Here is a 26,276-nt window from a genome sequence, read left to right on the forward strand (position 1 = left end):
CACTTTGGGCTCTTATCTTATGACTTAATCTTTTGAGAGGTTCTTTGTCAAACACCTTCTGGAACTCCATGTACATTTACTGGCTCCCTCTATCTACTCTGGTTAACACTTCCTCAAAACAATTCTAATAAATAAGTCAGACACAATTTCCCTTTTGTGAAGCCATACTGACTCTGCTTGATTAGATAACAATTTTCCAAATGTCCTTAATATTTGACTCCAACATTTTTCCAACAATAGAGCTGAGGTCAATCAGCCTAAAAATTACCCGCTTTATGCCTCCTTCCCTCCTGAATAAGAGTGCCACATCGTACTTTTCCAATCCTCTGGTGCTTTTCCAGAATCCAACAGTATTAGAAAATTAGAACAGTGATGGAGGTTCACCAGATGAATCCTAGGGATAACAGGCTCATCTTAAGAAAGATTGAGAAGACCTGGTCTGTATTTTCTAATTTTGACAAATGAGAGGTGCAGAATATATCCTGGAGAACGTGATGTTCTAGCCACTTCAGGTCTAGGGAACACCCTCAATGCTATTAGAGAATGTTCCAGAATTTGCAGCAGGTTAGTACACAGATACAGTGAATGATGACAAGTTTTCTCAGTGCCCAGATATCTGTTTAATGATTAAATTCAATCCCTTCCCTAAGGCAGACATCGGGATAACTAGCCTCAAGGTGACTTCTTCCTTTCTTCCTCCTGTGTCAGTGGGGCGAGTGTTGCTACTACCCCGTCTGGTGGAACCTTTCCTGAAATCAGAATTTGGGAAAATTCACACCAGCACATCTGCTGCCCCTTTCTCTTTGAAGACACTCAGAAGAAATCCATCTGGACCCAGAGAGGGGTCAGCCCCAGCTCCAGTCAGCTGCTCAATCCCACTTCCTGATGGTTGGGATGTTACAACCGGGCAGCAGTGACCGTGAGGGTAGAGCTGAAGGGATTTACAGCAGGGAGGGAATGGGTTTCTGATCCTCGATGCTGAAGAGACAAACAACTTCTTTTCATTTAATTTCACCTGCCATTTCCTTTTCATCCACTATTAACTCTACATTCTCACTCTCTAGGGGCTAACACTCAGTTCACTTATTCGATTTTAAAAACCTGGGAAAAAGAGAGCCAGTCAAGTGGGTTTTGGTCTGGATGGTTCGATTTGATTTGATGCATTATTGTCACTTGTACCTAGGTACAGTGAAAAGTTTTGTTTTGTGTGCAGTACAGGCAGATCATAGCATACAAAGTGCATTAAGGTAATAGAGTAAAAAATGAGGTCTGCAGATGCTGGAGATCACAGCTGAAAATGTGTTGCTGGTTAAAGCACAGCAGGTCAGGCAGCATCTCAGGAATAGGGAATTCGACGTTTCGAGTATAAGCCCTTCTTCAGGAATGAGGAAAGTGTGTCCAGCAGGGTAAGATAAAAGGTAGGGAGGAGGGACTTGGGGGAGGGGCGATGGAGGTGGGATAGATGGAAGGAGGTCAAGGTGAGGGTGATAGGCCGGAGTGGGGTGGGGGCGGAGAGGTCAGTAAGGAGATTGCAGGTTAGGAGGGCGATGCTGAGTTGAGGGAACCGACTGAGACAAGGTGGGGGGAGGGGAAATGAGGAAACTGGAGAATTCTGAATTCATACCTTGTGGTTGGAGGGTTCCCAGGCGGAAGATGAGGCGCTCCTCCTCCAGCCGTCGTGTTGTTATGTTCTGCCGGTGGAGGAGTCCAAGGACCTGCATGTCCTCGGTGGAGTGGGAGGGAGAGTTAAAGTGTTGAGCCACGGGGTGGTTGGGTTGGTTGGTCCGGGCGGCCCAGAGGTGTTCTCTGAAGCGTTCCGCAAGTAAGCGGCCTGTCTCCCCAATATAGAGGAGGCCACATCGGGTGCAGCGGATGCAATAGATGATGTGTGTGAAGGTACAGGTGAACTTGTGGCGGATATGGAAGGATCCCTTGGGGCCTTGGAGGGAAGTGAGTGTGGAGGTGTGGGCGCAAGTTTTACATTTCCTGCGGTTGCAGGGGAAGGTGCTGGGGGTGGAGGTTGGGTTGGTGGGGGGTGTGGATCTGACGAGGGAGTCACGAAGGGAGTGGTCCTTGCGGAACGCTGATAGGGGAGGGGAGGGAAATATATCCTTGGTGGTGGGGTCCGTTTGGAGGTGGTGGAAATGACGGCGGATGATACGTTGTATGCGGAGGTTGGTGGGGTGGTAGGTGAGAACCAGTGGGGTTCTGTCTTGGTGGCGGTTGGAGGGGCGGGGCTCAAGGGCGGATGAGCGGGAAGTGAAGGAGATGCGTTGGAGGGCATCATCGATCACGTCTGGGGGGAATCTGTGGTCCTTGAAGAAGGAGGCCATCTGGGCTGTGCGGTGTTGGAACTGGTCCTCCTGGGAGCAGATGCGGCGGAGACGAAGGAATTGGGAATATGGGATGGAGTTTTTGCAGGGGGCAGGGTGTGAGGAGGTGTAGTCCAGGTAGCTGTGGGAGTCAGTCGATTTATAGTAGATGTCTGTGTTGAGTCGGTCGCCTGAGATAGAGATGGAAAGGTCTAGGAAGGGGAGGGAGGAGTAAGGAATACAATGTTACAGCTGCAGGGAAACTGCACAGACAGTGAGATCTACATTAAATTTCCTCATAATAGCAGGGAAGAAGCTGTCTTTGAATCTATTCATACATATATACAAACTTTTATATCTTCTGGCTGATGGAAGATGGTGGAAGACAGTATAGCCGGGGCGGGAGGGGTTCTTGATGGTGTTGTTTGCCTTCCCAAGGTAGCCAGAAGTATAGATCGAGTCAGTGGATGGTTTAAGAGATGGACTGAGCTGCATTCACAACTCTCTAATTTCTTGCAATCTTGAAAGAGCAGTTGCCATACCAAGTTGTGATGTATCCAGATAGGATTCTTTCTATGGTGCATCTATAAAAATTGGTAAGCGTCCCTATGAACATCTCAAATTTCCTTCGGCTCCTAAGGGAGTACAGATGTTGTGCTTTCTTCACCATTGTGTCGATGTGGGTGAACCCGGACAGATTGTCATTCCCAGGAACTTGACGCTCTCTACCATCTTCACCACAGCCTCATAGATACAGACAGGCATGTGCCCTCCACTCCCCTTCCTGCAGTCAATGGCCAGCTCCTTCATTTTGTTGATGTTGATGGAAAGTTTGTTGTCTTTACACTATGCGGCTAGGCACTCAATCTCTTACCTGTATTCTGTCTCATCATTATTTGAGATCTGACCTCCAATGGTGGTGTTGACAGCGAACTCATTCATCAAGTTCAATCTGGCCACATAGTTCTGAGTAGGCAAGGAGTATAGTGGGGCTGAGGACGCTGCCTTGCAGGGTACAGAGTTGAGGGTTATGGTAGAGGAGGTGTCATCGCCTATTCTCACTGGTTGCACTCAACCCTGGAACACCAGCATAACAAGGATACTGCTTATTGACTGAGGAAGTGAGGACTGCAGATGCTGGAGATTAGAACTGATAAGTGTGGTGCTGGAAAAGCACAGCAGGTCAGGCAGCATCCAAGGAGGAGTATCGACATTTCAGGCATAAGCCCTTCACCAGGGATGTGATGAAGGGCTTATGCATGAAACATCAACTTCCATGCTCCTCAGATGCTGGATACTAGTGAGAGAGGGTCATGTCGTGTTGTGGCTAGTTGATGTTCATGTATCCTAGTGGCTAGTTTTCTGCCTGTTTTAGACAATGTAATGTTACAGTCCTTGCACAGTATTTTGTAAATAACATTAGAACTATGAACAGCAGGGGAAAATCACTTATAATGTATTCAAAAAGAATGGTTACCCAATGAACACAGTCCGCAGATTTTTCAGCAACAAACCCAAACAAGCAGACAAAACACATCCAGAAACCCTCGCCACTCTACATCAAAGACATCTTGGAAATGACAGCCAGACTACTCAAACCCCTTGGCATCATGGTAGCCCACAAACCCACCAACACACTAAAACAGCAGCTAATGAACTTGAAAGACCCCATACAGACAAGCAAAATTAATGTCATTTACAAAATACCGTGCAAGGACTGTAATAAACACGACATCGGATAAACAGGCAGAAAACTAGCCACCAGGAGACATGAACATCAACTAGCCACAACACGACATGACCCTCTCTCACTAGTATCCTCACATACGGATGAGGAAGGACACCACTTCGACTGGGACAACACATCCATCCTAGGACAAGCCAAACAGAGGCACGCACGAGAATTCCTTGAACATGGCATTCCAACTGGAACTCTATCATCAAACACATCGAGTTAGAGCCCATCTACCACCCCTGAGAAAAAGAACAGGAAATGTCATCAACACAGGAAATGACATCACCCACCCAAAGAAACACAAACATATAAATTGAAAGCAGGAATTAATGATAAAGTCCTCGGGAGTGTTGCTGAACACAGAGACCTTGGAGTGCAAGTTCATAGCTTCTTGAAAGTAGAACCACAGGTAGATAGGATAGTGAAGGCATTTGGTATGCTTTCCTTTATTGGTTACAGCTTTAAGGATAGGAGTTGAGAGGTCCTATTGAGTCTGCACAGGACATTGGTTAGGCCACTTTTGGCATATTATGTGCAACTGTGGACTTCCTCCTATCGGAAGGATGCTGTGAAACTTGAAAGAGTTCAGAAAAGATTTACAAGGATGTTGCCAGGGTTGGAGGATCTGAGCTACAGGGAGATGCTGAACAGGCTGGGGCTGTTTTCCCTGGAGTGTCAGAGGCTGAAAGGTGACCTCAGAGGTTAATGAAATCATGAGAGGCATGGATAGGATAAATAGACAAGTTCTTTTCCCCAGGGTGGGGGACTCCAACAATAGAGGGCATAGAACAAAGAACATCCTTGTAAATTTTTTCTCTTTAATAACATCCTTCCTATAAGCTTGGTGACCAAAACTGAACACAATACTCCCAGATGTCCTCAACAACGTCCTGTATAACTGCAACATAAAACTTGCTAACTTCTATACTCAATGCCCTGACTGATGATGGTCAGTGTGCCAAAAGCCTTCATCAAAAAAGAACAAAGAAAATTTACAGCCCAGGAACAGGCCCGTCGGCCCTCCAAGCCTCCAAATCTACTGTCTAAACCCATCACCCAATTCCTAACCATCTGTATCCCTCTGCTCCTCACCTACTCATGCATCTGTCCAGACGCATCTTAAATGAATTTACCGTGCCTGCCTCTACCACCTCTTGTGGCAACGCATTCCAGATACCCACCACCCTCTGTGTGAAGTATTTTCCGCATGTATACCCCTTAAACCTTTCAACTCTCACCTTGAAAGCATGACCTCTCGTTATTGAATCCTTCACCCTGGGAAAAAGCTTATCTCTATCTACACTGTCTATACCCTTCATGATTTTGTAAACCTCAGTCAGGTCCCTCCTCAATCTCCTTTTTCCTAATCTAAACAAACCTGACCTACTCAGCCTCTCTTCATAGCTAGCACCTTCCATACCAGGCAACATCCTTGTAAACCTTCTCTGCACCCTCTCCAAAGCGTCCACATCCTTTTGGGAATGTGGCACCCAGAACTGTACACAGTATTCTAAATGCGGCCGAACCACTATCTTGTACAATTTTAACATGACCTGCCAGCTCTTATACTCAACACCCCGTCCAATGAAGGCAAGCATACTATATGCCTTCTTGACCACTCTATCCACCTGTGCAGCAACCTTCAGGGTACAATGGACCTGAACTCCCAGATCTCTCTGCTCATCAACTTTTCCCAAGGCTCTTCCGTTCACTGTATAATTTGCTCTAGAATTAGACTTTCCTAAATGCATCACCTCACATTTGTCTGGATAGAACTCCATCGGCCACTTCTCTGCCCAACTCTCCAGTCTATCTATATTCTCCTGTATTCTTTGACAAGGTTTAGGGTAGAGGGGAAAGATATAAAAGGGACCTAATGGTGCGTGTATGGATTGAGCTGCCAGAGGAAGTGGTGGAGGCTGGTACAATTACAGCATTTAATAGGTATCTGGATAGATATATAAATAGGAAGGGTTTACAAAGATATGGTCAAATTGCTGGCAAATGGGACTAGATTAATTTAGGATAGCATGGACGAGTTTGACCAAAGGACCTGTTTCCATGTTCTACATCTCTAGGACTGTATTTGTTCAATTTGTCTGCCATCTTTTTGATGTCCATGAAGAATTCACCTGATTCTAACTGCCAGGGACTTACATCTGCCTTCACCAGTCTTGTTCTCTTCATATATCTATAGAAACCTTTGCAGTCAGTTTTTATGTTTTTCGTAAGCTTACCTCCATATTGTATTTTTTCTCTTCCGAAGTAAACTTTTTGTCCTCCTGTATGCTTCCTCTTTGGCTTTAACACGATCCCTGATTTTGGTTGTTAGCCATCTTCCCTGTTTTACTCTTATGCCAGATAGAGATATACAACTTTTGAAGCTCATCCATCTGCCACTACCTACACTCTGTCATCAACCCTTCAGTATCCTTGACCGGTTTATCTTAGCCAATCCATGCCTCATACCATCAAAATAAGCTTAAGGACCTGTCTCAGATTTAACTGTGTCCCTCTCCACCTTCATGAAGAATTCTAACATATTTTGGTCACTCTTTCCCAAAGGATCTCTCCCAACAAAGTTGCTAATTAATCCTATCTCGTTACACAATTCCCAATCTAGGATGGTTTGCTCTCTGTTGGTTCCTCAACATATTGGTCGAGGAAACTATCCCTCATACATTCCAGGACATCCTCTTCCATCACATTGCTACCAGTTTGGTTAGTCCAGTCAACATGCAGACTGAAGTCATCTTTAATGACTGCTGCACCCTTACTGCATGCATCTCTAATTCCGTGTTTAAATACAATCCCCAACCTCACACCCACTGTTTGGTGGTCTGTACACAACTCACACTAACACTTTTTGGTGTTCCACGGCTCCACTCATACAGATACCAGATGATCCAAGCTAAACGTCCTTTCTTAGGATACCCCGGACATTGAGTTCCCACCTTTGGTCACCCCGGTCTCTATAATCTCATCTCCATTATATCCAATAATAATGGTCTGTGCAGTTCATTCATCCACCTTAGTGCAAATGCTCTTCACATGGAGAGACAAAGTCTTATGGCTCTTTTTTGTTTTTTGATAGCCCTTTTGGAGTTATGTTGTACGTGGCCCTTTCTGATTTGTGTCTTCGGTTTCTCTGCCTTTCACTTTCATGCATGTTGTCTTTTGTTTCTGTCTCCACTTTACTTCCCTCCAGCCTCCTGCATTGGTTCCCATTCCCCTGTTATATCAGTTTAAACTCTCCCCAACAGCACGAGCAAACACTCCCCCCAGGACACTGATTCCAGTCCTCCCCAGGAGAAAACCGTCCTCTTGTAGTAACTAGATTTATATGGCAAGTCCCATTCAGCGTCTGATCAATGGTAACAGCCTACAGAGATGACCCAGGCTGGGATGACTGACCTCTAATAACCACAACCATTTTCTTTTCTACCAGGTCTGACTCTAAACAACAGTGTTTTGGTTCCAGAACACTAAGGCTCCTTGATGCCACACTCAGTCAAATGCAGTCTTGACGTCCCTCTCCGCTCCCCTCTGGAATTCAGCTCTTTTGTCCATGTTTGACCCAAGGCTGGAATGAGGTCAGGAGCTGGGTGACCCTGGGGGATCCCAAACTGGGGGTCACTGAGCAGGTGCTGCTTGATAGCCCTGTTACTGACACCGTCCATCACGTTACTGAGGATTGAGAGTCAACTAATGGTGCGGACACCTATGGGATACTTGTCTCTACCAGACAGAGGACACGATATTACAAGCTGGAGTTTAATGCTGGATCGATATGAACAGTACACAGACCAAAGCTGAAGGTATCTCTTCTGCTCCAGGGGTTGGTCAGGCCTGAGGCCACATGACTGGGTGGTTCCACAAGCAGTTTGTGCCAATCACAGGCTGTTGCTCTCCAGCGAGTGCTGTGGCCAACACAGTCGGTTGAATTCAGTGCAGAGCCCTGTTGCCTGAGGGGCAGTGAGTTCAGATGTTTAGGATGGCACATGGAACTTGGGTGCTTTTTCGTGAAAGAGATGGAAAATACTAATGCTCAACTCTTTTGAGCATTAGTAAGTGCAGAATTGGAACATTGGGCAGAGTTTTCATCTTCCAAAGGCAGGTACAATCACACTGGAAGCAGGTCAGGGAAGCTTCACTGAGCCGATTGCTGGGAGTTGTGAGAAAAGCCTGGGCCAAAGCTCACTGGCCTTTAGATGTGACCTTAATACAACATGAAACATTTTGAAGGGGCTTCACAGGTTAGACAAAAAGGCAGATTCGACAGAGATTTTCAAAAAAGTGACCAAGAATGTAGATGAGGGTGGTGCTGTTGATGTAGCTTACATGGATTTTAGCAAAGCCTTTGACAACTTCCCACATGGCGACTGAAAGGAGGCAAAAGTTTATGAATTCAGAATAACGTGCCTGAATTCCAGAGGTAACATGAGAGTGACAGCTCTTGACATCAAAGCTGCATTCAACCGAGTGTGGCACGAAGTACCAGAGCAAAACTAGAATCAACAGGGTATCAGGGGCAAACTCTCTGCTGTTGGAGTCATAGCTAGCATAAAGGAAGATGGTTGTGGTTGTTGGAGGTCAGTCATCTCAGCTCCAGGACATCTCTGCAGGAGTCCCTCAGGTCAGTGTACTAGGCCCAACCATCTTCAGCTGCTTCATCAATGACCTTCCCACTGTCATAAGGTCAGAAGTGGGGATGTTCGCACAATATTTAGCAATATTCACAACTCTTCAGATACTGAAATCTTTCATGTTCAAATGCAACAAGATCTGGACAGTGCTGAAAATGTGTTGATGTTAAAGCGCAGATTAGGCAGCATCCAAGGAACAGGAAATTCGACGTTTTGGGCATAAGCCCTTCATCAGGAATCTGGACAGTATCATGGCTTGGGATGACAACTGGCTAGTAATATTTGCGACAGGCTATGACCATTCCCTTTAAGGGGCAAGCTAACCACCGCCCCTTGACATTCAATGGTGTTACCATCACTGAATCCCCATCAACATTGTGGTGGTTATCATCAACCAGAAACTCAACTGGATTCACCACATGACTGCAAGAGCAAGTCAGAAGCTGTGAATCCTGTAATTAACTCCCCTCCTGACTCCCCAAAGCCTGTCCACCATCCACAAGGCACAAGTCAGGAGGGTGATGGAACACTCCCCACTTGCTCTGGATGGGGGCAGCTCCAACAGCACTCAAGAAGCTCAACACCATCCAGGACAAAGCAGCCGCTCGATTGGGACCACATCCACAAACATCCCCTCCCTCCAACACTGACACTCCGTAGCAGCAGTGGGTACCATCAACAAGATGCACTGCAGAAATCTCCAAAAATCCTCAGACAACACCTTCCAAACCCACGACCACTTCCACCAAGAAGGACAAGGGAAGCAGATACATGGGAACACCACCTCCTGCATGTTCCCCTCCTAGCCATTCACCATCCCAACTCGGAAATATATCGCTGTTCCTTCAGTGTCACTGGGTCAAAATCCTGGAATTTCCTCCCTAAGGGCACAGCAGATCAATTAATCACATGACTGCAACTGTTTAAGATACTTTCTCAAGGGTAAGCAGTGAAATGCAATGAATGTTAGCCCAAACAGCAACACTTTTGTCCCATCAACAAATGAAAAAAAATACAATCTGGTGACAGTCCAGACTGTCTAATGGGAGTGGAATGACTTAGAGACTTCGACAGATTAACAGTTGGTGGAACTGCGGCAGATGGAGGTCAATACAAGGGAACAGTGATCCCCTCAAGGGGGCCTCAAAGTTGCATCATCTCTAAATGGTAAGGAGAGGGGAGCTGAGAGAGAGAGTGGAGAGATTTAGGGCCCTGAGCACAGCAATCACTGATTGGACAATGATTGCAGATGGTGAAAAGGGATGTTTGCCGGTTGAGGGAATACTGGAAATAATAGCCCAGCTGCAGACACCTCTGATTATCCCTCTCTCTCTCTCACTCAGTCACTGAGGTGAACTGAGAGCACTGCCCACAGAATGAAGGTTGAACTTATAAATGACAGTCAGATCAGATCTTGATCAGACCAAGGAGTGGCAGATGCAATTTAATTTAGATAAATGCGAGGTGCTGCATTTTTGGAAAAGCAAATCAGAGCAGGACTTATGCACTTAATGGTAAGGTCCTAAGGAGTGTTATTGAACAGGAGACCTTGAAGTGCAGGCTCGTGGTTCCTTGAAAGTGGAGTTGCAGGTAGCTGGGATAGTGAAGGTGTTTGTTATAGAACACAGAACACTACAGCACAGGTACAGGCCCTTCGGTCCACAGTGTTGTGCTGAACATGACGCCAAATTAAACTAATCCCTTCTGCCTGTCCTTGGTCCAGATCCCTCCACTCCTTGCATATTCATGTGTTTATCTAAAAGTCTCTTATATGCCCCTATTGTATCTGCCTCCACCCCCACTCCCTGGCAGCATGTTCCAGACTCCTAACACTGTTTTAAAATAAAACCTTGACCCTCACATATCCTTTCAACTTCCCCTCCCCCCTCCCCACCTCACCTTAAATGCATGCTCCCCTGGGGGCATGCATTCCAACTTAGGGTCAAAGGTCAGAATCTTTTTTTCCCAATCTATGCAGCTCAATTCTAGAAACTTCTATCACATCTCCCCTTCAGCCTCCTCTGCTGCAGAGAAAACATCCTGGGTTTTTCCATTCTCTCCTTAGAGCTCATACCCTCCAATCCTGGCAGCATCCTGGTCAACCTCAGCTGCACCCTCTCCAAACCCTCCACTTCCTTTCTGTACTATCAGAATTCAACGTAATACTCTAAGTGGTGGCCTAAGCTGCAACATTATATCCTGACCCTTGCACTCAATTCCCCGATCAACAAAGGCAAACATGCCATATGCCATCGTTACCATCCTATCTACTGGTGTGGCCACTTTCAGGAGCTATGGTCTTGAACCCCAAGACCCTTCTGCCCATCAATGCTGTTCAGGGTCCTGCCATTAACTGTATGCTTTTTCTTGACATTTGATCTCCCAAAGTGCAGCACCTCACACTTGCCCAGGGTAAACTCCATCTGCCATTTCACCACCCATATCTGCAACTGATCGATATTCCCGCTGCATCCTTTGACAACCTTCTATGCTACCCACAACTCCACCCATCTTTGTATTGTTGCAAACTTACTCACCGACCCATTTATATTTTCATCTAAGTCATTTACATATATCACAAACAGCAGTGATCCCACTCTGGACCCCTGTGGGACACCACTAATCACCGCCCTCCAGCCCTCTACCACCACCTCGACCTCAGTGGGCAAACCAATTCCGAATCCACTCGGCCAAGTCATCGGGGATCCCGTGCACCTCAATCTTCTGGCTGAGCCAACGAGGAGGGACCTTGTCAAAAGCCAAACTAAAATCCATGGAGATAATATCCACTGCTCTAACCTCAATCATCTTCGTCATCACCTTGAAAAACTCAATCAAATTAGTAAAACCAGTTATCCTAAATTAATCTAGGTCCCACCTACCAGCACCCAAGCCCATATCGCTCTCAACCCTTCCTATTCATACAATTATCCCCCAGATGCATTTTAAATGTTGTAATTGTACCAGCCTCCACTACTTCCTCTGACAACTCATTCCATAGACGCACCACCCTCTGCATGAAAAAGTTGTCCCTTGCTCCATTTTATATCTTTCCCATCTCATCCTAAATCTGCACAAAGCCATGCTAACTGTCCCTTATTAGTCCATGCTTTTCCAAATGTTTGCCCTTATTGGTCGGTGCATTGAGTACAAGAGTTGGGAGGTCATTTCATGGCTGTACAGGACATTGGTTAGGCCACTTTTCAAATACTGCATTCAGTTCTGGTCTCCTTTCTGGAGGAAGGATGTTGTGAAACTGGAAAGGTTTCAGAAAAGATTTACAAGGATGTTGCAAGGATTGGAGGGTTTGAGCTACAGGGAAAGGCTGAATAGGCTGGGACTGTTTTCCTTGGAGCGCTGTAGGCTGAGTGGTGACCTTATAGAGGTTTATAAAAATCATGAGGGGGATGGATAGGATAAATAGACAGACAGACAGACAGACAGACAGACAGACAGACAATCTCTTTTCCCCGGGGTAGGGAAGTCCAAAATTAGACAACATAGGTTTAGGGGGAAAGGGGAAAGAAATAAAAGGGACCAAAAGGGACAACTTTTTCACACAGAGGGTGGTACGTGTATGGAATGAGCTGCCAGAGGATGTGGTGGAGGCTGGTATAATTACAGCATTTAAAAGGCACCTGGATGGGTATATGAATAGGAAGGGTTTGGAGGGATATGGGCCAAATGATGGCAATTGGGACTAGATTAATTTAGGATATCTGGTCAGCATGGACGGGTTGGACCGAAGGGTCTGTGTTTCCATGCTGTACATCTCTGAGACTACTTTTTGGGTTTCTAGGCTAATAATCACTGAAAGATGACAGTGACCTGTACGAAGTATTAAAAGGTTCCAGGGTAGACCCCATTTGTTTGGATCTGCCCAAATGCTCTCTGCTCCAGGACGCACAATATACACATGGGGCCACACACAAACCCATAATCAAAACACAAGTGCAAAACTGAAGGAAGACTGGGTAAGAAGGGCTTCACCGACTGGAAAGCTGCTTTAGTGAAAAAAACCAGCAATTTCAAAGCTACAATTACAGCTGCTGAATCAGTGGATTAAAAGGATATTGACCAAACCTGACAAATTAAAATGACATTCAGATCAGCCATGATCTCATGGAAGAGCACAACAGAGTGAAAGGGAATTTTCTGTTGCTCAGCTTGTCTCAATCATGTTCCCCTGAAATCCGATGAATTTTCGGATGCTGTCTGGCTGAGAATGCAGGGTTCTCAAGGTACTCACATTCCACTGAAGAGTAGACTATAGGCATCGGTCTGGTGGTGTGGAGCCAGGTAGTAGTAATTAAAAATACGAATCCTGAAGACAGTGGAGTAGATGCAGTTACTCAGGAAGAAGATACTCATGAAACAGGCGAGCTACAGGGAGTAAGAGGAGAAGGGTTAGTATCTGGGGGAATATGACTGAACCCAGACATCCAATCCCCACAATGCCTGCTCCCACCTCCCAAAGACAAAGAACCAAATACACGGCATTCACAAACTACTTCCACACCCCAGTATCCTTTTCTTAAGGTTCATTCATGAGACTTGGGTGTCACTGTCTCGGCCAATGTTTATTGCCCATCCCCAGTTGCCCTTAAGGTGGTGGTGGTGAGCTGACTTCTTTCCCCACTACAGTCCACCTGCCTTGGGGGGATGCACAATGCCCTTAGGAACAGAATTTCAGGAGTTTAACCCAGTGACACTGAAGGAACTATGATATATCTTCAAGTCAGAATGGGATTAGGCTTGGAGGGGAACTTGAAGGGGGTGACATTCCCACATTTCTGCTTCCCTCGTCTTTGTACTTGGAAGTGTTGGGGGGCTTGGAAGGTGCTGTCTAAGGAGCTTTGGTGAATTTCCGAGTGCATCTTGTAGATGGTAGCAGCAGTGTGTACTGAGTGTCGGTGGAGGGAGGGGATGTGGTGCCAATCAAGCAGATTGTTCCTTTATCTTTGTTGTGGACAAAGTTAGGCATGTCAGCTCATCAAGTCAGCTCCACCATTCGATCATGGCTGACATTTTCTCAACCTCATTCTCCTGCCTTCTCCCAATAACTCTGATGCCACACTCAGTCAAATGCAGCTCTCGTGTCATTTTCAGCTCACCTCCCCTCCGGAGTTCAGCTCTTCTGTCCATGTTTGAACTAAAGCTGTAATCAGGCCAGGAATTTGACCCAGGTGACATTGAAGGAATGACAATATATTTCCAAGTCAGGATGGTGTTCCCATGTATCTGCTCTCTCAGTCCTTGGAGTTAGACGTGGCCCTGGTGGAACCCAGTGACCTGGGGGTCACTGAGCAGGTTACTGTTGAGCAGGGACTGCTAGATTGCAACGTTACTAACACCTTCCATCATCTTACTGAGGAACGAGAGTAAGTTGATTGGCGGTAATTGGCTGGGTTAGATTTGTCCTGCTTTGTGTGTCTGGGACATACCTGGGCAATTTTCCACATTGTCTGATAGATGCCAGTATTGTAACTGTACAGGAGTGGCAGGTTCTATTGCTGTTGTTGGAATGTTGTTCGGGCCCACACACTTTGCAGGATCCAGGATCTCCAACAGTTTCTTGATACAATGTGAAGAGAACTGAACTGTCTGAAAACTTGTATCTGTGATACTGGGAACCACAAGAAGAAGTGGAGGTGGATCATCCACTTGGTACTTCTGACTGAAGATTGCTGAGAAAGCTTCAGCCTTATCTTTTGCCCTGATGTACTGGGTTCTTCCATCATTGACGGTAGGGTTATTTATGGAACCTCCTCCTCCAGGGAGTTGTTTCATTGTCCACCACCATTCACAACAACACATCAACAAAATAGATGTACAGAGAGATCTGGGTATTCAGGTCCATTGTTCCCTGAAGGTGGCAACACAGGTCAGTAAAGTGGGCAAGGCGGCATACTTTCCTTCATCAGACAGGGTATTGAGAACAAGTGTTGGCAGGTCATGTCACAGTTGTATCAGACTTTGGTTCGGCCGCATTTGGAATACTGTGTACAGTTCTGGTTGCCACATTACCAAAAGGATGTGGGTGCTTTGGAGAGGGTGCAGAGGAGGTTCACCAGGATGTTCCCTGGTGTGGAGGGCGCTGGCTATGAAGAGAGGTTGAATAGATTAGGATTACTTTCATTAGAAAGACAGAGGTTGAGGGGGGGACTGATTGAGGCCTACAAAATCATGAGGTTTAGACAGGGTGGATAGCAAGAAACTTTTCCCCGGAGTGCACAACTCAATCACTAGGGGGTCACAAGTTCAAAGTAGAGGGGAAAAGTTTAAGGGAGCTATGTGTGGAGAGTTCTTTTTGCAGAGAGTGCTGGATGTTTGGAGGAGATGGTAGAGGCGGACAGAATAGCATCAGTTAAGATGTATCTAGACAGATACATTGAATGGGGAGGGAGCAGAGGGATACAGCTCGTTAAAAAAAATAGGCAACAGGTTTAGATGGAGGATCTGGATCGGCGCAGACTTGGGGGGCCAAAGGGCCTGTTCCTGTGCTGGAATGTTCTCTAACTCAGAGCTTAGATCTGATCCGTTAGTTGTGGGATCACTTAGCTCTATCACTTGCTGCATGGCAGAAAACATCCATTTTGTTGCTTTACCAAAGATGAAAACTACTCCGTGGCACCTCATGCCCAGTGTTGAGTCGCTAGGTCTTTTTGAAGTCTGTGTTACACAACACAAGGACCATGCAGTGGTCACTGTTATGGACAGATACATCTGCAACCCTCGACACATGCCACAGACCCAGTCTAGCAGCGATGTCCTTTAGGACCTGACCAGCTCCATCCACAGTACTGCTGCTGAGCCACACTTGGTGATTGACACTGTAATCCCCCACCCAGAGGACATCATGTGCCCTTGCCATCCTCAGTGCTTCCTCCAAGTGTTGTTCAACAGGGAGGAGTACCCAGTCATCAGCAGGAGGTTTTGTTGCCCACATTTAAAGAGAAGTTGTGAGACTTCATGAGTTCTGGTATCAATGTTTAGAACTCCCAGAGCAACTCCCTCCTTGACTGCATACCACTATGTCCCGACCTGTGCTGGGTCTGTCCTGCTGGTGGGATGGGGCATATCCAGGGATGGTAATGGGGTCTCTGGGACAGTCATACTCACGGAAACCTACCTTACAGACAATGTCAGGCTGTTGCTTGACTACTCTATAAAACAGCTTTCCCAGTTTTGGCATTAGCCACCACGAGTTAATGAGGAGGAGTTTGCAAAGTTGACAGGGCTGTTTCTGTTGTTGACTTTTTCAATGTCAGATGGTCTGTCCAGTTTCACCTCTTTATTGAGACTTTGTAGCGATTGGCACAACTAAATGGCTTGCTAGTTGAGAGTCACCCACTTTGCTGGGGATCTGGATTCACACAGAGGACAGACCAGGTGAGGGCAGACCAGGTGAGGACGGCAGATTTCCCTTCCTAAGGAACTTGATAACAACCAGCTGCGGTCACATGGCAGCCATTAGGGCCAGTTATTTTTTTAAGCCTAGATTTTACTGAATTCATATTTCTACGTCAGCTGCAGTGGAATTTGATCCCAGTCCAGAGAACATTAGAGTAGAGTCTGGGTCACTAGCCCAGTGACATTGGTCATCAATTACATCACCGCCCCCTCACACCTGATACTTATCGATGGCCTCACACACTGGCACCCACCTCGATGTAGAGATAGTTGTAGGTTTTCTCAGCCACCTGGATGAAGATAGCAAAGAGTGAGAGGACGGGTTTGGTGCTAAAGAAAGTGCATTCGGACCAGACGACGATTATTGAGAAGAGCGAGAGAACCACAGCCAGAATCCGATAACACCAACTCCGCAGCAAGCACTCCCAGTACCACTCTGCAGGAGAAACACACGGCACAGAAAGTGATTCCGGGCTGGATTGTGGGGGAGGAGGCAAGTCCAAGGGTATGAGGATCTGGGGAGGGGGGACTCTGATGGGTTACTCACCTACACTAGGGGTATACAGGTAATGGCTGATCCAGCTCCTGGGCTCCTGGCTCTGGAAACCACGAACAAACTGGTGAGTGCTGCTGGTTTCATTCTTGGCCACATCCTCCAGGTGAAAGGCTTCTTCCAACAACATCTTCCACTGGACTCGAGTTCGCTGCTGCCTCTGAACCACGTAGATCACCTGGACAAAAAAGGAACAGGTGTCAGGATCAAACAAGGCACAATAGTTCATACCCTCAATCATAGAGATGGAACTCAACACAACAGCTCAACCCTGGGAATCCCATTCTGCTCCAGCAATCTCTCAAACTTGAGAACCTGCACAGTGACCAGCAAATAGCACACCCCAGGGATCAGGTGAACAGTGTGCGGAACCGTCAGCACCAAGCTGCATCCCCACCTTGACTCAATCCCCGTCCTGACCCTGAACCCAGTACCCTGACATTACCCCACTGCCCCTGGCCAAGGCTCACCTGTTTGTGGAGTCTGACCAGACTCTTCTCACTTGGGAGGCTGTTGCTGTTCTGGTCAAAGTCTTCATAGTCATCCATGTTCCTGCCCATTCTCTCCTGGTACTCAGTGGGACACTGAAACACAACAGAGTAGTTAGTTGCACTCTACAAACACCCCCAACCATCCCCCCACAAAAAAAAACTTCTCTAGACTCTTCTTGGCACCCCTCCCCCCAGCATCCTCCAGGAAAGCAGCTCTTCAGCTTTGGTCAGTGTCAGACATGGGTCTGATTGGTTAGAGCCATCAGGATTACTTCAGGATTCATCAGCCTGATGACAGGTCTCTGAAGTGCGCCTGGGTAGGTGAACAGAGTGAGTTTATGACAGAGGGACAGCAAAGACAATCTTAGGAAGCAAAAAGAACACCTGACTGAATCCTGGGGACTGGTGCCATTGAACTGTGTTTGCTCAGTGCTTCCCTTTCCCACCATGCACAACACCTATGTTTGTTGTCCATGCAAGGATTTAATAAGGGGGCTACAATTTCAACTAGTAGAATTAAATGTTTTGTTTGGTCTGTGGTTAGAATCGACTAAGTTGTAACAAATAGTAGCTTAAGTACAGAAGTTGCAGTGTTTTCTGTTAACCTGAGTCCACGAGCCCAGAAAATTGGGATCACTGAGCAATTTGGTTACATCATTAATCTTTGGTGCTGCCTGAGGGGTTGTGAAAATCAAGTATCAGTGCCCCAGATGGGAAGATGTCGACCAGGCAGAGGAGGTGGATTTTACCTGAATTTCCTAATATCCAAACAAAGGGTTAGTAAACAACATTAAAGTTTACAAAACTAGGATTAATATATTGGCATATAAAGAGGTTTGGGAAATGAACTGGAAACAGAGAGTAGGCACATTTGCCATTGCTTTTCCCCTGTCCTTCCCATTAGATTCCTCTCCCTGTCAACTCTACCAGCTCCTCCCTCATGCCTCTGCAGTTGCCTTTATCCAGCTGTAATACCATTACATTCGATTCTATCTTCTCCCTCAAATAGCACAGTACATTCAATCATATTATGACCACTGCCTAAGGGTTCCTTCACCTTATGGAGTCTGCATCTTTGCACAACACTAAATCCAGAATTCCCTGCTCCCTAGTGGGCTCCAACACAAGCTGCTCGAAAAAGCCATCTTATGGACTTTCCACAAAATCCTTTCCTTGCAATCGCCTTCCAACCTGATTTTCTCAGTCTGCCTGCATACTGAAATCCCTCATGACGACTGTAACTTTGCCTTTCCAATACATCTTTTCTATCATTTGTGGGCAGCACGGCGACACAGTGGTTAGCACTGCTGCCTCACAAGCGCCAGAGACCCGGGTTCAATTCCCGCCTCAGGCGACTGACTGTTTGGAGTTTGCACGTTCTCCCCGTGTCTGCGTGGGTTTCCTCCGGGTGCTCCGGTTTCCTCCCACAGTCCAAAGATGTGCAGGTTAGGTGAATTGGCCATGCTAAATTGCCTGTAGTGTTAGGTGCAGGGGTAAATGTAGGGGAATGCGTCTGGGTGGGTGCGTTTCGGCAGGTCAGTGTGGACTTGTTGGGCCGAAGGGCCTGTTTCCACACTGAGTAATCTAATGTAACCTCCTGGTGTATCTTGTGCCTAGCTCCTGACTGTTTAGAGGCCTGTACATCACTCCACCTATGGTTTTTCACCTTTGTGATTCCGCAATCCTACCCACACAGATTCGACACTATCTGACCATACTTTGTTTAGATTAGATTACATTACAGTGTGGAAACAGGCCCTTCGGCCCAACAAATCCACACCGACCCGCCGAATCACAACCCACCCAGACCCATTCCCCTACATTTACCCCTGCACCCAACACTACGGGCAAGTTAGCATGGCCAATTCACCTAACCTGCACATTTTGTTTTGGACTGTGGGAGGAAACTGGAGCACCCGGAGGAAACCCACGCAGACACGGGGAGAATGTGCAAACTCCACACAGTCAGTTGCCTGAGGCAGGAATTGAACCCAGGTCTCTGGCGCTGTGAGGCAGCAGTGCCAACCACTATTGATTTAACGTCATTTCTTACTAATAAAGGCAACCCCACCCCCTCTGCCCATCTTTTTGATAGGATGGATATCCTTGAATGTTCAGCTCCGAATCCTGATCCCCCTGCAACCATGTCTCCGTGATACCCACTGCGTCTGCCAATTTCGATCTGCGCCACAAACTCATTTATCTTATTCCTTATACCGTGTACATTCAGATATTACACCTTCAGTCCTTTATTAACTGCCTCTTTTCTCTCTGACATTCCTTTGTCGAGTGTGCTTGAAGTTTGATTGCTAACCCTTTCCATACACTGTCCTATTTGAGAGTGGGCTGGAGATTTTACTAACTTCTCCTGAGTTCTGCACTCTTATCTCCTCCTGTAAGTGAGCCCTGTACAGAAATGTCTTCACTCGAGGGCTGTGAATCTTTGGGGTTATCTGCCCAGAGGCTGGTGGAGTCTCCACTGTTGAACATATCGAATGCAAGACTGGTTTTGGTCTCAGTGAAAGGAGGGATATATGAAGTGGGCAGGAGACCCAGGAGCATGTTAAATGCTCTCCAGCCCTTGCTGTCACATTCCCACTGTCATGACCTCTGCTTTCCCCAAGTATCTCCCTTGACTCTCCTCTCCTTTCCCCTCCCCTTGCTCAAGTCTCCCTCAACAATCCCTTGTTTCCATGTATTCTCCTGCCCTCGGCTTTATCCCCAGCTCCTGAGCAGTCTCACTGCCGTTCCCTCCACTCGCATCACTTTGTTTACCTTTCGGAGGATGGTGTCGATGTACTTTCTGAAGGGATGGTTATATTTCACTGTTTCGTTAAGCTTCCTGACCTCCTGCAAAAACATATTCATGTGATGAAGGAATAAATCATTTTGACAATAAGCAGTGGAATGCTATAGCACCTGGTCAGAGAATCATTCCAGGATCAAGTCAGTTCAACATTTATACTTTCACATGTTCCTGCCTGTCCTCCTCCCGCAAACCTCCGAAGGTCAGACTCAACGGCTGGAGGTAGTTGGAAACAGTTTGACAGCAGCACCGAGCCCTGCTGCTCCCTGCTAATGACATCCATCCCACATTATCCCCAACACACAGCATTTATAAATTTTGTAGCTAATCACCAGGCTAAACCCTTACAAAGCTACAGACTGGAATGTTTGGAATTGGGACAAGCAGCACAGTACATGACAGATTCCAGAGCCTCTTTCAATCTGACAATGACACCCCGATCAAACTCCCCTCCCCATACACCCCACCTCTCCCTCACGCTCCAGCCCAAACTCCCACCACGACACCCTAACCTCGCACCCCAACCCCAGACACTGCGCCCCCCCCAGCCCCGCCCTCACCCTGCCCAACAAACCCCGCCCCACCCTATCCTGACCTGCACAGATCCCGCAACCCCTCCCTGGCCTGCATAGACCCCAGACCTGCCCTCCCTCCAACCCTACACAGACACCCCCCCGACCCACCCTCCCCTGCTCTACACACCATACCTCTCTCTACACCCTGACCCACCTCCATCACATCCTCGAGGGTCTCGTCAGCATCTGCTTTCTCGGTCATCAACTTTGCCACTTTGAACTGGGTCTTGGTGAGGAGATAACCACGTCGGGCTGCATTCCAATAAGAGCGTGGGATTTCCACCAGGCCGTACCCCAGCAGCAGCACCAGCAGAAACAGCCCCCACGTGTTAGCCGCAGTGATGCCAATGGTTTGGAGTTTGTCCCTGGGAGGGCAGAGGGATATTAATCAGATTCAAATGAGTCAGTTCCAAATTGACAGAGAAGCAAACTGAGGCCATCATCAGCTGCCGTTTCCTCCACACCAGACACCAGAGTCTAGCACTGCCATCTCATAGTACAGGGACCCAGGTTCAATTCCACCCTCAGGTGACTGTTTGTGTGGAGTCTGCACGCGGTTTCTTCAGGGTAATTCGCTTCCTTTCCACAGCCCAAAAATATGCAGGCAAGGTTGACTAGCTGTGTCATATGCAAGGAGGTGGGTCTGGGTGGGATGCTCTTTGGAGGGTTGGTGTGGACTCAATGGGCTGAATGGCCTGCTTCCACACTCTATGGATTCTGTGATGCTATGAAGTCATCCACGCTGACCAGATATCCCAATCTGACCTCTGCTCCCATTTGCCAGCACCCGGCCCATATCCCTCCAAACCCTTCCTGTTCATATACCCATCCAGATGCCTATTAAATGCTGTCATTGTACCAGCCTCCACCACTTCCTCTGGCAGCTCGTTCCATAACCACACCACACAGCCTGAAAAGGTCACCCCTCGGGTACTTTTTAAATCGTTCCCCTCTTATCTTAAACCTACGGATTCTCCAACCCTGGGAAAAAAACCTTGTCTATTTACCCTATCCATGCCCCTCAGGATTTTATAAACCTCTAAAGTCACCTCTCAGCCTCTGACACTCCAGGGAAAAAAGCCAGTCTATTCAAACCTTCCAGCCCAAGCAGCATCCTCATAAGTCTTCTCTGCACATCGAGTTTAACAACACCTTTCTGATAGCAGGGAGCCAGAACTGAACACAGTACCCAAAAAGTAGCCTCACCAATGTCCTGTATATCCACGACATGACCTTCCAACACCCCACACTCAGTGCACTGACCAATGAAGGCAGGTGTGCCAAACGCCTTCTTCACCACCACCTTCTTCTACCCGGAACTCCACTTTCAAGGAACATATTGCTTTGCTCTCCCTGGTCAGCCTTCCGCAGGGCCTGTTCCCTCTGGGACACCCTGGGCCATTCCTCCTCCACTCAACACCTCCCCACAATCCCTACGACACCTTCCCCTGTAACTGCAGAAGCTGTCAAACCTGCACATTTACTTTCTCCTTCAGCACCATCCAAGGGCCTAATCACACCTTCCAGGTGAAGCAGCAATTTACCTGACCTTCACACAGTCCAGTCTACGGTATTCGCTGCTCACAATGTGGCCTCCTCTACTGGAGAAATGAAGCCTAGACTGGGTGACCACTTTGCAGAGCACCTACATTCTGCCCGAGAGAATAACCCAGAGCCTCCAGTCCAACACACCGCTCTGTGTTCCCGGACAACATCTCTGTCTCAGGCTTGCTGCAGTGATCCAGCAAATCCCAATGCAAGAACCGCACCTCATCTTCCACTTGGGACCCTAAAGCCTTTCAGACAAAATATTCTGTTCAATTGTTTTGGAACCCGAGCACATTCTCCCACGTCCTTACCTCAACCTCCACACACCAAGCCTTGCTATCACATGGGCCGCTACCATAACCCTCCTGATGAAGGGCTTATACCCGAAACAATGACTCTCCCGCTCCTCGGATGCTGTGCTTTTCCAATGCCAAACTTTCCGACAATACATTGTCAGTCACTAATGGTCCTAATTAGCAGATATTCATTTTCCTGGGCTTACGTTTAACCAAGTCAGTCGTCACCTGACACTCAGGTTTATGTGAAATCACAAGCTTTCAGAGCGCTGCTCCTTCACTTCACATGATGGAGCTCTGCAAGCTCATACTCTCAAATAAACCTGATGGACTATAACTTGGTGTCGTGTGACTTGTGACATTGGCCACCACAATCACAGACCAGCACCTCCACATCATGATCCTAAACCATTTCTTTTTTCTGCCCAACTGTGTCCCTCTCTCTACGTGCTCCATCACCACCTATTGTTTACTCCTCCCCTACACCAACCTTTTCCCATCTACAATCAGTTCCGAAGAAGGGTCACTGCATCCAAAACAGTAACTCTGCTTTCTCTCCACAGATGCTGCCAGACCAGAGTTTCTCCAGCATTGCCTGTGTTTATTTCAGATTTCCTGAATCTGCAGGATTATGCCTTTAGACAGGATCCAGTGGCCTGCATTTGAAGGTTATAAAAGAAGTGGCTGCAGAGATAGTGGAGGCACGGATCAAACTATCCCGAAACTACCTGGATTCCAGAAGGGTCCCAGTGAATTGGAAACCCGGAGCTGTGATGCCCCTATTGAGGAAGGGTGGGAGATAGTCTATCGTATTCTGCTCTAACATTTGTCATTCCTGATGAAGGGCTCATGCCCGAAACATCGACTCTCCTGCTCCTCGGATGCTGCCTGACCTGCTGCGCTTTTCCAACACCACACTCTCGACTCTGACCTCCAGCATCTGCAGTGCTCACTTTCTCCTGACTGGGGAAGTGTACAAGTACATCATCAAGGCAGAAATAGCAGGACATTTAGAAAAGCTTAGTAGAACCAAATAGATTCAATATGGGTTTGCAAACAGGAAACAGCATTTGAAAGTATTTAGGGAAAAGATAGATAGATTTTGAAATACCCCGAGTTGAGGGAACTGCCACTAAACAGGAGTTGAGGCCAGGGGTAGAATAAGAAGCCACAAGCTGAGTGGCCAATACCTGCTCCTGTTCTTTATGTACTAGAGTCTAACACTCCCAATAACAAGTGTTCAGCTAACTGGCTTCAAGTTACTGAGTTTTCTGCCTCTCGCCATTTTTAAATGAATGTGTTATATCAATACAAAATAAAAACCAAATTGTTGGAAAAGCTCAGCACGTCTGGCAGGATCTGTGCAGAGAAATCAGAGTTAATGTTTCGGGTTGAGGGAGCCTTCCTGAGAACTCTGCTGTTACACCGATAGTCAGTGTTTCGGAATTCTTTGACCTACTGAGAGGGACTTTGTCATTTGTGAGGACAGCATGAAACAGACTGATAGGCTCAAACAGGTTGATGTTAAAGGAAGAGGATGTGCTGGAAACTTTGAAAACCATGAGGACAGATAAAATCCCCTGGGTCAGACAGGATATACCCAAGGTTACTACAGGAAGCGAGGGAAGAGATTGCTGCACCTTTGGTGAGATTTTTGCGTCTTCACTGACCACTAGAGTGGTTCCAGATGAATGGACTTGGCAAATGTTATTCCCTCGTTCAAGGGAACAGGGATAACCCTGGGAATTACAGACCAGTCTTACATTGGTGGTGGGCAAATTATTGGAGAGGATGCTGATGGACAAAATTTATGTTTATTTAGAAACACGTAGCTTGATCAGAGATGGTCAGCATGGCTTTGTGAGGAGCAGGTCAGGCCTCATAGGCCTTACTGAATCCTTTGAGGAAGTGCCAAAACACATTGAAGAAGGTGGAGCAGTGGATGTGGTGTACATGAATTTTAGTGAGGCGTTTGATAAGGTTCCCCATGGTAGACTCATTTAGAAAGGAAGGCGACGTGGGATAGAGAAGATTGGCTGTCTAGATAGAGAATTGGCTGGCCCATAGAAGACAGAGGGTGGTCGTAAATGGAAGGTATTCAGCCTGGAGCTCAGAGACCAGAGGTGTTCCACAGGGATCTGTCTGGGACCCCTGCTCTTTGTGACTTTTGTATATTGGATGAGAAAGTGGAAGGGTGGGTACGTTTGCCGATGACACGAAGATTGGTGGAGCTGTGGATAGTGTGGAGGGCTGTTGTAGGTTGCAACAGGACATTGACAGGATGCAGAATGGGTTAAGTAGTGGCAAATGGAGTTCAACCTGGAAAAGTGTGAAGTGATTCATTTTGAAAGGTCGAATTTGAATGCAGAATACAGGGCTAAAGGTTTCTTGACAATGTGGTAGGACAGAGGGATCTTGGAGTCCATGTCCATAGATCCCTCAAAGCTGCCAGCCAGGTTGATAGGGCTGTTGAAATGGCATATGGTGCCTTGTCTTTCATTAGCAGAGCAATAGAGTTTAAGAGCCACGAGGTTATGCTGCATCTCTATAGAGCCCTGGTTAGACCTCACCTGGAATATTGTGTTTATTAAAGGAAGGATGTGGAAGCTTGAGAGAGAGTGCAGAGGGGATTTCCCAGGATGCTGCCTGGACTGGAGGGTGTGTCTTATGGGGAAAGGTTGAGGGAGCTAGGGCTTTTATCATTGGAACAAAGGAGGATGAGAGGTGACTTGACAGAAAGGTACAAGATGATGAGAGGCATGTGACATTTCAGTGGAACGAACAGTTAATGGAGAACTGCAGACCACGGTCTACAGGAATGCAACAAACTCAGAACAGATACTTAACTACAGAAACAATCAGCCCAGCACCCAGAAACGGAGCTGCATCAGGACTTTCTTGCAACGAGCCACAACATAACGCTGCAGCACGCCAGAACTGCAAGCAGCAGAAGAAAAATACCTATAACAGCATATGCAAGAAGAACACGGATTCCTGAACAACAAACCCAAACAAGCAGACACAACACACCCAGAAACTCTAGCCACACAGCCATACAAAGACATCTCAGAGATGACCACCCGACTACTCCAACCCTTTGGCATCATGGTAGCCCACAAACTTACCAACAGACTGAAACAGCTACTGATGAACCTAAAAGGACCCTGTACCAATAACCAACAAACCGAATGTCATTTACAAAATACCCTGCAAGGACTATAACAAACACGACATCGGACAGTCAGGCAGGAAACTAGCCACCAGGATACACAAACACCAAGTAGCCACTGAACAACATGACCCACTCTGACTAGTATCCTCACAGACAAATGAGGACACCACTTTGATTGGGACAACACATCCTTCCTGGGACAGGCTAAACAGAGACACGCACAGGAATTCCTAGAAGCCTTTCAAACCGGAACTCCATCAATAAACACATTGATGTGGATCCCATATACCACCATTTGAGAAAAAGAACCAGAAACAATATCACCCACCTTCAGAGACCAAGACACACAATCAGAAAGCGGGACAGAACACCAGTGCTTCACCGGAGGCTCACTGATGATGTTACCTAATATGGTGACGAAACGTCTGAGAACAAACCTGCCAGCTCAGCGAGCAAACCTATAACCTGAGCATTCCTTGGTTGTCTGGATTAATACCACTAGGCCATGGCTTCTTTCTTTCTTTAAAGAAATTCTTGCTTCCGTTTTGATATTACTTGTAAGTTTACTCTCAAAGTTTATTGTATTGACCTTTATTATTTTACTGTCACATATTGTCATATTTAAAGCTTTCATAATCTACTGGTTTATACTAAACCTTTGTCACAGTCTATATTCTTCTTTCAGTTTATTACTATCCTTTTAGTGGGCTGATTCCCTTCAGAGAATCC

General features: G+C 46.9%; 1 protein-coding gene across 2 annotated transcripts in view; it reads right to left on the reverse strand.

Moving 5' to 3' along the window:
* Positions 1-26,276, reverse strand: part of LOC132826336 (G-protein coupled receptor-associated protein LMBRD2-like) — a 64,256-nt gene that overhangs the window by 32,442 nt on the left and 5,538 nt on the right. For both annotated transcript variants that reach the window (XM_060842197.1, XM_060842189.1), the window contains exons 6-11: positions 20,686-20,896; positions 19,926-20,000; positions 17,130-17,243; positions 16,654-16,837; positions 16,361-16,542; positions 12,943-13,076 (exon numbers count right to left, since the gene is read on the reverse strand). In XM_060842197.1, coding sequence (XP_060698180.1) covers positions 12,943-13,076; positions 16,361-16,542; positions 16,654-16,837; positions 17,130-17,243; positions 19,926-20,000; positions 20,686-20,896 — 900 coding nt within the window. The remainder of the gene's footprint in view (positions 1-12,942; positions 13,077-16,360; positions 16,543-16,653; positions 16,838-17,129; positions 17,244-19,925; positions 20,001-20,685; positions 20,897-26,276) is intronic.

The sequence above is a fragment of the Hemiscyllium ocellatum genome, chromosome 2 (assembly GCF_020745735.1).
Source record: "Hemiscyllium ocellatum isolate sHemOce1 chromosome 2, sHemOce1.pat.X.cur, whole genome shotgun sequence".
In the NCBI taxonomy this organism is placed as follows: Eukaryota; Metazoa; Chordata; class Chondrichthyes; order Orectolobiformes; family Hemiscylliidae; genus Hemiscyllium; species Hemiscyllium ocellatum.